Raw genomic sequence first — 14,553 nt, 5'->3', positions numbered from 1 at the left:
GGTGCAGCTCCTCCCCTCGCTTCCTGCTCCCTGGCGTCCGCAGCTTCCGCTCAGGCTCCGGGGGTGGAGCCCTGCAGGCCACACCCCTCCTCCGTTGCCTCGGTGAGCACTGTGCTAACGGGGACTAAGTGACGCCAGGTCCTGCGGGGAGAGAGCTGGGAGGCCACTGCCCTGTAAGCCCCGCCCCTCAGCCCACTCCCCGCCCTGCCGCCAGAGGACCGGCAGAGGACTCGCCCACCCACCAAATCGCCATAAATAACCACCGAGAGACTCGACGCTGCTCGCCGCTCGCAGCACACCACAACACGTCCTGCCATTCGCCCTCCGGCGCCCCCTGGAGGAAGGAGGAGGAAGTGGAGGAGGAAGAGGAAGAGGAGGAGACGAAATGCATGTGGAGGCAGGACGAGTGGACACAGCTGGAGATGGAGACGTGGACAGTGCTGAGGACGGAGTGTGTTATGAATGTGCTACGAATCACAGCAGCCATTTTACCCTTCAGACAGAACTCAGAGAAAAAGGACTTCAGAGGAATGTTTGAGCTTGAGTGCATCTGCCTTTAGCACCAGACAGAACCAATGTCTAACTGATTCTTCTTCTTATTCTACTTCTATAGCTCTTCCCGCTTGTTTCCATTCCATCCTCACGATCTTTTCTTCTCACTCGGCACTTCCTGTTGGCTGTTGTGTGAATTGCTATAGAGAGGGTCTTTTTTTGTTTTTTTGTTTGTAGTTTTGTTTTAATTATTTCTAGAGGGGTTTTTTTTAGTCTTTCTTGGGTTCTCGTTGATTCAATGATTCAACGATTCGTCGTTCAATGATTGCTGACCTGCAGAAGTGCTTTATAAAACACATTAGACTGTTCAGAGCCGTTATCTGGGTCTGAGTTTAATCTGTTTGCACGTGGCGCGAGAGCTCCTCAGCCATTGGCTGAATAACTGTTGTCCTGGAGAGAAGATGGTAGAGAAGTCAGCTCATCTCTGTTTAGAGAATGCGCAATACTTAAAAAAACTAAAAGAGCATGACCATACAGTGCTGTATCTGTAATAAAAGATACTGTATTAGTCACATCCTGACGTATGAGGTACGCCTCAAATATGTCGCGTACATTTGTCATTACATATTTTTAAAATTTCACCCACAAGCAGTGATTAGTGAAAATGGTGGAACTGTTACAAACACTCTCTCTCTCTCTTTCTCTCTCTCACACACTTATACACAGATATACACTTATATACACTTACACAAGCACACATACAGTACAGGCCAAAAGTTTGGACACACCTTCTTCTCTTTTTCAATGAGTTTTCTTTAATTTCATGACTATTTACATTGTAGATTCTCACTGAAGGCATCAAAACTATGAACCCAATCCAGATGGTTTGGGGTGAGCTGGAGCACAGAGTGAAGAAGGCAAAGGGGCAACAAGTGCTAATAAACACCTCTGGGAACTCCTTCCTTCCTTCCAAGACTGTTGGAAAACTTTTCATTTCAGGTGGCCACCTCTTGAAGCTCATTGAGAGAATAATGCCAAGAGTGTGCAAAGCAGTAATCAGAGCAAAGGGTGGCTATTTTGAAGAAACTAGAATATATATATATATATATATATATATATATATATATATATTTTAGTTATTTCACCTCCATGTGTTCATTCGTAGTTTTGATGCCTTCAGTGAGAAACTACAATGTAAATAGTCCAGAAAATAAAGGAAACGCATTGAAAAAGAGAAGGTGTGTCCAAACTTTTGGCCTTTTTTACACACAAACACACAGATTCTTTGAAAAAGCCATTGCAGCATCTCTTCAAGCCCAGTGTACGAGTTCTCAGGGAATTCCACAGCTGCACTGGGCTTGGGATGCGACAGTCTCATCCATCCCTATTGGCTACAGGACAGCCAGTCCTGAGCTATCCTTGATAGATAATAGAATAGGGACTACAGTGTACTCTGTACATACTCTGCTCTCCAATCAAAGGTCTTAGAGTCAGGCCAATGAAATGATGATTATTCTTATATAATGATTGTATTGCAACACGTTGCTCTGGCCAGGCACATACATGTGAACATGTGGGCACATATCATGTAAATAAGTCCAAAAAAAGCTTTGGACTATAATTAAAAAGCTAAGGGCTAAGTAATGGCTTAAGCACTTCCTTAGAGAAGGTTTTAAAGAGACCAGGGACTCTTTCTGCTCTGGACAGATACTATTTGTTAAAGCTGTAGCAACCGGGACTCGATACACTTGATTCGGTACACTGAAAAAAATTATGCATAAAATTTACTTAAGTTTCTGCATTTGCTTTTTTTAAGTAAATTTAATTTAAGATAAATTTAAGTAAATTTAACTCGGTTTCAAGACTTAAATGTTACACAGAGTAAATAAGTGAACTGAACTTCAGTCAATCCTTTCTTTTAGTAAACTTTACATCATTTATTTTTACTGAATCAATCCTTTCTTTTGGTAGCATTTACTTAAGTTCTGCATACAATATTACAATGTTTTACAATGACTTAATTTATACAATATTATAATATATACATAATTTTAGTTAAAACACACATTAAAATACTAAAAAGAATGCATGTCATGCCATTCATGTGTTGATACAGTGTAATATGTGTGTTTTAACTAAAATATAAAAATTTCAGGAATTACATATATAATATATTATGTATCATAAATTATTTGAGTAATATTGTATAAATTAAGTAATTGTAATTAGGTAATATTGTGCAGAAATTAAATAACGTTTACTAAAAGAAAGGATTGATTCAGCAAAATAAATTAAGTAAAGTTTAATTAAAAAAGGATTGATTTAGTAAAAATAAATTAAGTAAAGTTTACTAAAAGAAAGGATTGATTCAGTAAAAATAAATTAAGTAAAGTTTACTAAAAGAAACAATTGATTCAGCAAAACACAATTAAGTAAAGTTTATTACAAAAAAGGATTGACTGAAGTTCAGTTCTCTTATTTACTCTATGTAACATTTAAGTCTTGAAACTGAGTTAAAGTTACTTAAATTTATCTGAAATTAAATTGACTTAAAAAAGCAATTGAAGAAAGTTGTGAAACTTTTTAAAAGTAAATTTTATGCATTATTTTTTTCATTGTAGCCTAGCCTGGCTTAACCTAGCCTGGCTTAGCCTAGCCTAGCCTGGCTTAGCCTAGCCTAGCCTGGCTTAGCCTAGCCTAGCCTGGCTTAACCTAGCCTAGCCTGGCTTAACCTAGCCTAGCCTGGCTTAGCCTAGTCAAGCCTAGCCTAGTGTTTTGAGTCTCCTGCAGCCTTTAAGCCGTGTTGCTGTGGCAGGAGGTGGTATTACGTGCAGAGAAAGACTGAAGGGTGCGTCACGTTCTCCTAAGTGCCATCGGAATCTTCATGCAATTTCCATCCATGTGTTTTTTTTGTTTTTTTGTGTGAACGTATTGTCTTTTGTTTTTGTTTTTTTGCGTGAGCTGTTTCCATGCATAAAGTCTAATCTGTAAAGTCTAATCTTTTCCAGGATATCACTGTCAGCAACCAACCACCATGCACCAATGTTCAATGAGTTGTTCTCCTCATTCAGTGTGTGTCATTTAAAAAGGTTTTTGGAGCTTCTTTGTGGTTCCTGTCGTCGCTACGGTACATCTGCGCATTGTCAAACATGGGAAATGTTTTTTTCTTATTTGGTAGGACGTTATAATGCTTCAATGTGCGTTTTTCTGTGCATTACTGTTGCTGAATGTTTTTTTTTTTGTGTGTTTTTAATTTAATGTACTGTTGAAGATTAGCCAGAGACATGCTGTACATGGAACTCTTCATGTCTCAGTCTGTAACGTTTTTCTTGCTGTATTCGTGTATAGGTGTGAATGCCTCTAAATGTCTTTAAATGTGTATGTCTAAATGATTGATGGGGTGATTGATGTGTAATTAACACCTATCAGAAAGTGCAACTCCTAAAGACTATGGATAAAATACATACATGGATCCGAAATAAAATTAAATAAGGTGTTCGGCCAGATTTTTTTTAGCAGTCGCCCACATGAACACCCCTGTTTTAATTCAGAATTAATCATTATGATCTAACTCCACCACCACAACACCGCTCAGCGTGGATGATGAGATGAGTGTGATGTAGAGAAGTTAATGCCTGTATTATCTGTATTATTTCTGGTGTTTTTCTGCTTTTTTTCGTGCTCTTTTTGTGTGTTAAAATCCAGAGTTCTCACTCTGTTGGTCCAAAGGCTTTGTATATAGATTTATGTGTATAGTATAGGCTAATCATTTTGTTGTTTGTTGGGAGAACACACACATACACACACACACAGACACACACATTGACATCTGATGCTAATATACATTTTTTTGTCGATTACCCAAATCTGTATGTTTTATTGTTTATTAACTGTCTAGTATTTGTCTATTTATGTCTCTCTTTCTCTTCCTCGCTTCCTCACATATTTTTTAAAATTCAATTCAGTTTCACAGTTTCACATGTGCTCAAAATGCACATTCTCAGATTTTAATAAAGGGTGTTTTTGTAGATTCACTGAACAATTTATTAGGAACACTCATAAAAAAGGCTTATTTAGGCTTTTTTTATTTAGGCTTATTTTTTTGTAAAATGCTGATTTCTATGCCGTATCTCATTGTATCACATCCTAAATGTGTTCTGCTGGATTTAGATCCATTGGCAAAACAAAAACCCTTAAAAACCATTGGTTTTGTTAGTGGTTTTGTGCAATGTCTTACTGAAAGAAGCCATCTGAAGATGAGTAAATTGTTAGGCATAAAGGGAGGCACCTCCTATAGCCTCCTATAGCCTCTACAGTTTCGTTAAAAGCTTATATTAAAGGAAAACCAATCTAGTGTGAGAGAAAGAATAAAAAAAGTCAATATAGAATGACAAAACAGGTTGGAGTTGACAGAAAGGTTACAGTAGCTCAACAACATCTCAGAATGTACATTTTATCCAGCGTGTTTTGGACAGGCTACAACAGAACACCATGTCAGTTTCATGTCAGCCACTTCTTTCAGCCAAGAACAGAAAGCTGAGGCTGCAGTAGAGAATAAGCTTAGACTAGGTTCACATTACAAACCAGATTTTTTTTTGCTCAGATCAGATTTGGCTATCTTGATGGTTCACATTCACAAGTGTAAGTGATCTGTATCTGTCTGTAATGTGAACGAATCTGTCCCTGAAACACCTCACATGCTGCACATTGATAAGTGTGTAGCCTTATAAGGGATTTCAGTGGCAGAAAAATTAAGTATTTTGATATTTTACATTACATTACATTACATTACATTTGGCAGACGCTTTTGTCCAAAGTGACTTACAATAGTGAAGTACAAAAGTAATAGAAGTAAAAGGTAAAAACATCTTTAGATAGGGCCTAAAGGGGGTCAAAGGGAAATAAAGGGATAGAGGAGTGAAGGAGGGGAAGAAGGAAATGAGGTTAGAAGTAGTTAGTGTGTTAGAGGTGTTAACCATATTTCTGATTCAATAATATTGCAAGACTCATATTGCAGCCGTGTAATGTTCCTAATGATTTGTCTGAAGGCGGCTATAGCGTCAAGAAAAAAAAAAACTGAGTGGGCAAATAAATGCTTAATAATCCTTTTTATAACAAAAGCTGTAGCACATTCTTGATAATAAGCTCAGCTAAAGCCTGAAGTTATTCATTGCTCTGGAGATTCTGGCTGGGATTAAAGTGAAACTTAACGTGAAGCGCTAACCTTTCATACAGATATTAGATATCTGATGCCATATTAAAAAAAATGTTTGTCTAAACAGCCTGAACTGTATCAGATTTGGACACAAAATGTGATTTTATTCACTTTTACCTACAGTGTGAATGAAGATTTTGGTGCTTTTGGTTGTGTGAGCTACTGTAGCCTTTTTGTCAGCTCCAACCTGTCCTGTCTATTAACATCTCCTATCAGATTTATTTTCTTTTTTACATCCTTCTAAGTGAATCTTTAGAAATATTTAGACCAGCCCATCTGACATCAACCAATCATGTCATATGGATCATTGATATCATGGCTTTTGAGATCGCATTTATTTCTATTTTGCTGGATGCTGAATAAATGACTTGAATAAAATTATTTTTTTTTTACCACATGATTGAAATGGACGAATTGAAGACTGCATTGAAGAGGAAGAGTAGGGGTGCTTGTGTTCCTAATAAAGTGCTCTGTGAGTTTATATATATATAAGACACATAAACAGACATATGCCAAAGTTTGGGTACCCTACAAAGAACATACTCCTGAATATTTTGAAATATAATTACTGTTCATAAGTATATAACTTTTATGGCATTTTAATGCAATTTGGATAGGGGTTCCTAAACATTTGCATATAAAAAAAAATAATCATGCTATTATTGGCCAAAACCAAACCATGTGCATTCCACAGTCAACATCCATATAAAAAGTCCATATAAATTAAAAACAGAGGGCGTTTTATATCTAGGACTTAAAATGCCCTTGTATGGAATTTGCATCCCACCTCATCATCTTCTCGTGTTTCTACCTACTCAGGCGTCGCGTTTGCCTCTTTAAATGAAAAGCTGTGATTGACAAGTGTCTGTGCCACCCTCAAAACTGTGCAGGTTACTTTTTATTAAATTTTTTTTTTCAGACTTGTCCCTATGAATGCTGACAATTCTACAAAATTACAGCATGGTATCCCTATACACAGGCAAGCAGCATCTCCGATATTAACAACACGTGTATGAAATTCTTCTTATTCTTCTTATTACTACGAAGGAAGCATGTTTGAAGCGCTTATTAATTCAACCTCAGAAGTGTTAGCATATTTTGGAAAGCCCTCACATGCCCTTACTATGTAACACTCTCTACTCTACTCTATGTATGATGAAATAAACACATGCTTTGACAATGCAGGTCTTGTGATCACCGCATCTCCATGGCAACCCTCTCCAAACGAAAGTCGCCCAGTGTAATGTGAACTATATTACTCTATATGCATGTGAGAAAAAAAGACGTTCCATATTTTGGAGTGGCATATGAATACTAACGTTACTGTGATGTGATGAAACTTAATTCTGTTAATATGGGGCTTGTATATCCAATGCCTTTGACAATCATCTGCACATATCAGAGTTTATATAATACCATGCTGTAAAGAAATGGGGAATGAATGTTTTTTTTTCTCCTCTAATAAATCCTGAATGACCATAAATAATGTCTCCATGGTTCAGATGAGATATATTGGTAGGCTATGTACTGTGTGTGCAGATACAGATGAGTACTGAAGTCTTAAGTCATAGTAGTGTTACTTAGAAATTCCCTTAAGCTGGATTGCAAAAATATATATGAAAAAAAATCATTAAAAAATCAGAAAATGTTAGAACAGTATTGCTTACACTGACTTAGAATATTTTATCTTATTGCAAAAATTATAAATCCAGAATATGTCATGTTTTTCTGTTTGTCATTTGTTAAAATACATATATTTCGGTCAAAAAGATATTTTTGATAATCGGTCTATATATATTTTTTTATCTGATTAAATGGAAATATACAGCTCTGAATCAATTTCTATTAGGTTGCTATTTATAGGTTTATGTTTGAGTAAAATTAACATTGTTGTTTTATTCTATAAACTTCGGACAACATTTCTCCCAAATTTCAAATAGACATATTGTCATTTAGAGCATTTATTTGCAGAAAATGAGAAATGGCTGAAATAACAAGAAAAAAGATGCAGAGCTTTCAGACCTCAAATAATGCAAAAAAACCCCAAAAGTTCACATTCATAAAGTTTTAAGAGTTCAGAAATCAATATTTGGTGGAATAACCCTGGTTTTTAATCACTTTAATCATAGTTTTCATGCATCTTCTTGGCATCATGTTCTCCTCCACCAGACTTACACACTGCTTTTGGATAACTTTATGCCACAGGAATTGTAATATATTATGTATCATATGTATCATGTAATTAGGTAATATTGTATGCAGACATTAATTGATTTAGCAAAAATAAATTAAGTAAAGTTTATCTGAAATTTATCTGAAATAAGATTTTAATTAAAAAAAAAAGCAAATGCAAAAAGTTGCAAAACTTTTTTTAAAGTAAATTTTACTCATCATTTTTTTCAGTGTAGGCATAAGCTTCTATTTTATTGTTACTGTGCAGTAGCTGTGCTGGGATATACTGGGACTGTGATAGACACAGTTAGTAATCCTCTTTGCCGTCAGGCCCAGTTGACCACTGTGTCCAGCTCTAGGCTGTGTCTCATTAACATGTGTCTCATGGTCAGTTTGCCGTTCTGCCCCTTCTGCTGGCTACTCTTCCCAATTCATTTTCACAGCTGGCTGCCTGAGGACAGGGACCATGTGAACACTGCAAGGTATGTGATGAACAGGGATGACACACAGCCCTTCACACACTCATACTGTATTTACAACACAGAAAAATGTGCATACTGTGTGTGTAAGATGCTCATATATGGCGAAATGTAAAGACCAGTCAGAAATTCAGTGTTATTCATTTTCAGCATTAACTGTTTACATTTACATGTACAGCATTTAGCTGACGCTCTAATCCAGAGTGACTTATAAGGTTATTCCTGTTTCAGAGGATAGCCAGTGTTGTGTTAAGGGTGGGTGATATGGCCCTAAATTGACAAAACACTGAATTAAAAAAAAATCAAGAATACACTACCGCAACAAAAGGAAAATTACATTTTATTATCACAACCAATATGATATGGCACACCCCTAACTAAGATATTAAAAAATACAATAATTTTATCAGATTTGTTACAGAAGTCAATGATCCACAATGTCATGATACTAATAATAATGCACTTCAAATATTTATCTATATATATGTGCTTTAATTTTTGCAAAAGGAGTGGCATAAAGTTATCCAAAAGCAGTGTGTAAGACTGGTGGAGGAGAACATAATGCCAAGATGCATAAAACTGTGATTAAAAATAATTTTATATTTATTTCTGAATTCTTAAAACTTTATGAATATGAACTTGTTTTCTTTGCATTATTTGAGGTCTGAATCTTTGAGTTCTGCATCTTTTTTGTTATTTCAGCCATTTCTCATTTCTCTTAATAAATGCTCTAAATTACAATATTTTTATTTGAAATTTGTGAGAAATGTTGTCTGTAGTTTATAGAATAAAACAACAATGTTCATTTTACTCAAACATATACCTATAAATAGCCAAATCAGAGAAACTAATTCAGAAACTGAAGTGGTCTCTTCATTTTTTTTTTCAGAGCTGTGTATCCAGCCAGCATCTTCAGGTAATGATCTTATAGCTCTGCCGAGCATCTCTGCAGTCTGAGGGCAGCTCTGAGGCTCACACAGGTGATTCACATGACTGGAGATGCTCATTTGGATGGTATGTTGCATAGCAACAGTGGAGAATAGCCGTCCTTTTCTTTGCCATGTTTTTATGGCCAGTTGTCAGGAGCAGACAGCCCAGCTGAGCGCTGTTTTCACTGGGTGAGGCCTCTCAGCTTATTAAATCAATAAATCTGCAGCCCTGCAGAACTCGGGCCTTCCTAAAACATGCCTGTGTCAGTGTTAAAAAGTTATATTAAACTTTATAAAGAACATGTTTATTAAAACATTATGTCATGTCTGTTGCACTGTTGGTGTTCCAGCTGTAGTTGTGTAGTAACACACACACACACACACAGGTGAAGTGAAACACATTGATTATATTTGTCTACAGTGGCATCTGTCCTCCAGTGGGATATATTTGGCACAGCCGCACATGTTGATGTGTTGGAAGCAGAAAAAAAAGGGCAACCAGAGGAATCTGAGATATTTTGATAAAGATCCAATTTGTGATGGGTGTACAACTAGATCATTACATCCCCGAAACATCAGGCAGGGTTTTGGAGTCTGCAGTGGTCAGAACCTATAACCAATAAACTTAAAACTGGGCAACTATGGGCCCTATATTTTAGTGATCTATAGTGCACAGGTCAATTGCGGATCACGCAGCTAAATTTAGTGCGTGTCGGTATGTCTTTGGTATTGTGAGGGCGCATAAAATATACCTTACATGGCTCACAGGTGCGCCACTGTCTTATTTAAACCCTGACTATAGTTAACAGTGAAACGCTGTTTGCTATATTTGCAACACAGGTATTAGGCACATAAAAAGAGAATTAGAACATGCATTTTGCATATTTTTTGCAATTGTTTGCAAATTTGTAGCTCTGCCCACTCTTTACCTGTTTTTAGGTGTTTCCTTTTTCCTGTCCTCTTCTGTGTGTATAAATAGTTACCTTCGTTCCTGTCTCACTCGTCCGTGGCTGTATGTCCTAGCGACAGTCAGGTCCCATGTTATTTAATATTTTCTATGTTTCTTTTGTCTCAGTTTTTGTTTATTTGTTTCTTTATAATTTATTTAGTTTTAAATAAATATTTGCACTTGCGTCCGCGTTCCACATCTCGTTCCTGGATGCGTGAAACATGAACAAAGGGAACTATTTATACTCACAGAAGGGGGCAAGAACTGAGCTTTTCTTATATAAAATAGTGTATAATGTTTCAGCAGATTACAAGAAACTACGTTATTTGCAGTTCTACTTAATATAATCAGCCTTTAAAAGTAATGGGCCAGTCAGCAGGAATAGCCTGAGCCAAGAGTGACCTATCTCATACAGTATGTGCCTCAGGTCTCTGCATTCTTAAATACGAAAGCTGGCCAAGAGCTAACGGTGGGTAATCCTTAGTAAATGTTGCAGTTTGTTTGTTTGCTGTTTCACCCATGAGTGTGTTTGTGAGTGTGTGTGCTGTAGACGTAACTGGACTGGGTACAGTTTTACCAGTGTTTTTCCATCTGCATTATGAGGATCTTCTTAAATTCTAATTACTGTGCAAGTACTGTGCATGCATAACCCACAGAATGCTTTGTTTTTTATTAGTTTTCTTGTTTGTTTGTTTTACAACATACATCACCACATAGCTTTACCTCATGTCACAATGCTCATTGCTATCTTACATGCAGAATACAGCCTATTATCATGCCTTCTGTCTGCTCCTTTTTAATAGCAAGGGGGATTGTGGATAAATCTACAGTGATGGGTGTGGTGGTCTGGAAGTAAACTGTGTTTAGGTAACTTTTTGGCTTATTGCTTTTTTATTGCAGAAAACACAGGTGCGCCACTGTCTTGTTTGAGCCCTGACTACAGTTAACAGTTAAACGTTCATTGCGATCTTTGCAACACAGGTGTGCCGCACATACGCATGCACAGAATTAGCTCCAGTCCAGATAGGGCTTAATTTATTCCAGTTGATTTTCTGCACATTCTAAAGAAAAACTTTATGATGTGCAACATAAGTGCAACATAAGTGCTCTCTTTCTCTCTCGTCCAGCCTCCCTCACAACTTTGTTCATCATCCTTTCATCAGAATAAAGCTTGATTGCAAATTTACTCCTGATCATCATCAGTATGTGTGTGTGTGTGTGAGTGAGAGAGAGTGAGTGTGTGAAGCTGTTTAATAATTCACACACAGAATTATTATTAATTCAAGAAGGCTTTAGGCACTAAGCAAAAAGCATATGCTTTTGTACATTTTTTAAGCAGAGAACACCCGTTTGCAGCATGGATTGAAAGAAACCTGTTTATCCAATGTTTCCTAAAAAGTGAAAGGACAGTCAGGAAAAGTCAGAGTAAGCAATGTGTCAGAAAAAAAATTTGAATGATGGTGATTAGTGATCACTTAAATATTTGGTGAAATCAAATTATTTCAAATGAAGGTCACCACAGAGTCCAGATCTTAACCTCATTGAGAATCTTTGGGATGTGCTGGATGGAGAAGAGCTGCTTTGTGCAGAGGTCAGACTCTACCATCATCAATGCTGCTGCAAGATCTTGGTCAAAAATTAATCCAGCAGCACTGGATTGAAATAAATCTTGTGTTGTTGCAGAAGCTTATTGAAACAATGCCACAGAGAGAATAGACTAAAGAATAAGCTAAAGTCGGTCTGTCCACATTTTAGAGTGTCTGACCCTTTTTGTCCAGGCAGTTTATGTAGGCATGGATGCTAATTTAGAGCATTTATGTGATGGTTACAGATAATGGATGATATCAGATTATCAGTATGTACTGGATCAGCATACCCTTAGTAACTATTTTCCATAAAGCTTTACATTATGTTCAGCATTTTACAGTTAAAACATTTCTTTCCCTAATGCAGTTAAATTCACTAATAAAAAGTATATATAGTATAATATTATATACAGTGCCATTAAATGACCCAGGGCATTTCCTACATTCCATTCAGCTGCATGACGCTGGCTGAGCCACACTTTCGGAAGAGCTGGGGGCATACTCAAATGAAGATTCCTGGTGTGAATTGCTTTTAAACTTTTCTCCAAGGCATACTTCACTTGTAAAGGATGCTACCAACTCAACAGCATGAGACATTTACATTCATGGCATTTAGCTGATGCTCTTATCCAGTAGTGTGACAGAGGTGTGTCGATGTAGTTTAGGAGTCTGGCCCAAGGATATTGGGTGTAGCGCCCTAATTGAACTTTAGTCTCCCACATGCACTGCAAAAAATCCATTAATTAATACTATTAAGTTAAATTACGTAAAATAAGGTGAAAATTTAAAGTAAGACTGAATAAAACCATTATTCCTAATATAAGTAAAACAATATTATACTTACAATGCTTAGGAAGACAAAAAATAGGAATTATTGCTTTGAAATTACTGGCAGGGGTGTGGTGTTATCCACTGTGCCACACCAACCACCAACCAGTCAGAATGGAAAGCACACCCACCAAGATTCATTTCTGCCTAACGATTCCTTCTGCAACTATTTGTTTTTTTAAGCAGTGTATTTTCGTGTGTGTTTATACACATATTCAAGTACCAAACAAACACCATCTCTCCACTTTTCAAACCCCCGTCCTTTTTTACACTTGTTCTCTTTTTCACCAGCAAAAAAATTAAAGGACAGAAGTCAACCAAGCAAGGCTTCAGCTGTTCAAACACTTTATATAATCCCTGAAAAAAAAGTGTGTGTGTGTGTGTGTGTGTGTGTGTGTGCATTCGGGCTGAAGTCCCTGTTGTACCTCTTTGTTTCTTGTTTCAGGAACACTGTCTGATTTAATGAAGATCATCCAGCTCCTCTTCTTTCTCATCCATCTAAACCCACTGTCCACCACTCCACCAGCATCCTCCTACAAACTCAGCAGCATGCCCATGCTTTCTGCTTTTCAGTGCTCCCGAAAGGGCATAAAGTTAACTTTAGTAAGCTAAAACACTTTTTTAAACATTTTCAAAAAGTTTTGGACACTTTTAGAATGATTAAAAAGAGAAATTGCAGCAGGCAAATGTTTGGCACCCCAATAAATTAGAATACTTTTATCAAAGTATCATTAATTATAGCTATGGCTTCATAAATAAGCTTTATACTGTAAATACTATAAGAAGATCGCTGTTTTCAAGTGCCTGTTACCTCAGGCCATAATGTAAATATTTAATTACCATATTTTCCGCACTATAAAGCGCACTGGATTCTAAGGCGCACTATCATTAAACATTTATTTTCTGGTCTATTTTCATACATAAGGCGCACTGGATTATAAAGCTCATTTTAAATGACACTATAGTCCAATATACTTACCTCTGAACAACAAAAGAGCTAGCGCTTAGCCCGGTTAGCGGGTAATGCTAATGCTGCTCCAGCAGTGCTAGCCAGGGTTAGCAGCAGGCTACAGGCTGATAATACTCACCTCTGAATGGCTAAAGAGGTAGCACTTAGTGTGGTTAGCGGATAATGCTAATGCTGCTATAGCAGTGCTAGCCAATATTATCAACAGACTATAATAATACTCACTTTTGAATGGGGAAATAGCGGTTAGCAGCTAATGCTAATGCTACTTTACCCCCAGTGCTGGAGAACTAATCTGAAACTCCTGTAAAATGCTGTACTTCAGCAGAGTGGCTTTACTGCTCCTTAATACCTGACTGGTAAAAATAATATATAAGGTGCACTGGATTAAAAGGCACTCTGGCCATTGTTGGGAAAATTAAAGGATTTTAAATGTGCCTCATATTATGAAAAATACTGTATGCACTATCCTTAACTTTCAGTGGCAACATACCCAAAGAAGTAGCCAAGACTGTTCAAGAAAGTATAGTAAACCTAATGTAGGTGTCCCTAAGGTATTATACTTATAATGCTAAATAATTTTAATCTTATTTATTCAATATTTTTTTAAATAATCCTACAGCAAAACATTTTCACTGTTTCTCTAAAAAATTGTAAGCATCCAATACTGCCTGTAGTTACAAAAACACCCACCAGCACTGAGGTCCTCAGTGGAGTTTTGTCAAACTTGGTAGAATGTGGAGGTCTTTGGCCTTCCAGCCTTTGTTAGAAGTATGCTTCTACTTCTATATTGCAACACACAGAGACCCACACACACACACTCCCTCACACACACTGTCCTCCCACACAGCTTTAAATGGGTGTAAAGTATCTGAGCCAATCTCCGTCCAAACCTGTGTCCAAGCAATCCTACCAAGCAGATTTAGTATAATTGAG

The 14,553-nt window shown here is 37.0% G+C and overlaps 1 protein-coding gene across 1 annotated transcript in view; it reads left to right on the top strand.

Moving 5' to 3' along the window:
• Positions 1 to 2,323, top strand: part of camk1da (calcium/calmodulin-dependent protein kinase 1Da) — a 104,493-nt gene extending 102,170 nt beyond the window's left edge. The window contains exon 11 of the mRNA XM_022671814.2: positions 2 to 2,323. Coding sequence (XP_022527535.2) covers positions 2 to 132 — 131 coding nt within the window. The 3' untranslated portion in view covers positions 133 to 2,323. The remainder of the gene's footprint in view (position 1) is intronic.
• Positions 2,324 to 14,553: the final 12,230 nt, after the last annotated feature.

This window comes from Astyanax mexicanus, chromosome 2 (genome assembly GCF_023375975.1).
Source record: "Astyanax mexicanus isolate ESR-SI-001 chromosome 2, AstMex3_surface, whole genome shotgun sequence".
NCBI classification, from domain to species: Eukaryota; Metazoa; Chordata; class Actinopteri; order Characiformes; family Acestrorhamphidae; genus Astyanax; species Astyanax mexicanus.
Note: the sequence above shows the minus strand (reverse complement) of the source record. Positions and strands in the feature narration are given on the sequence as shown.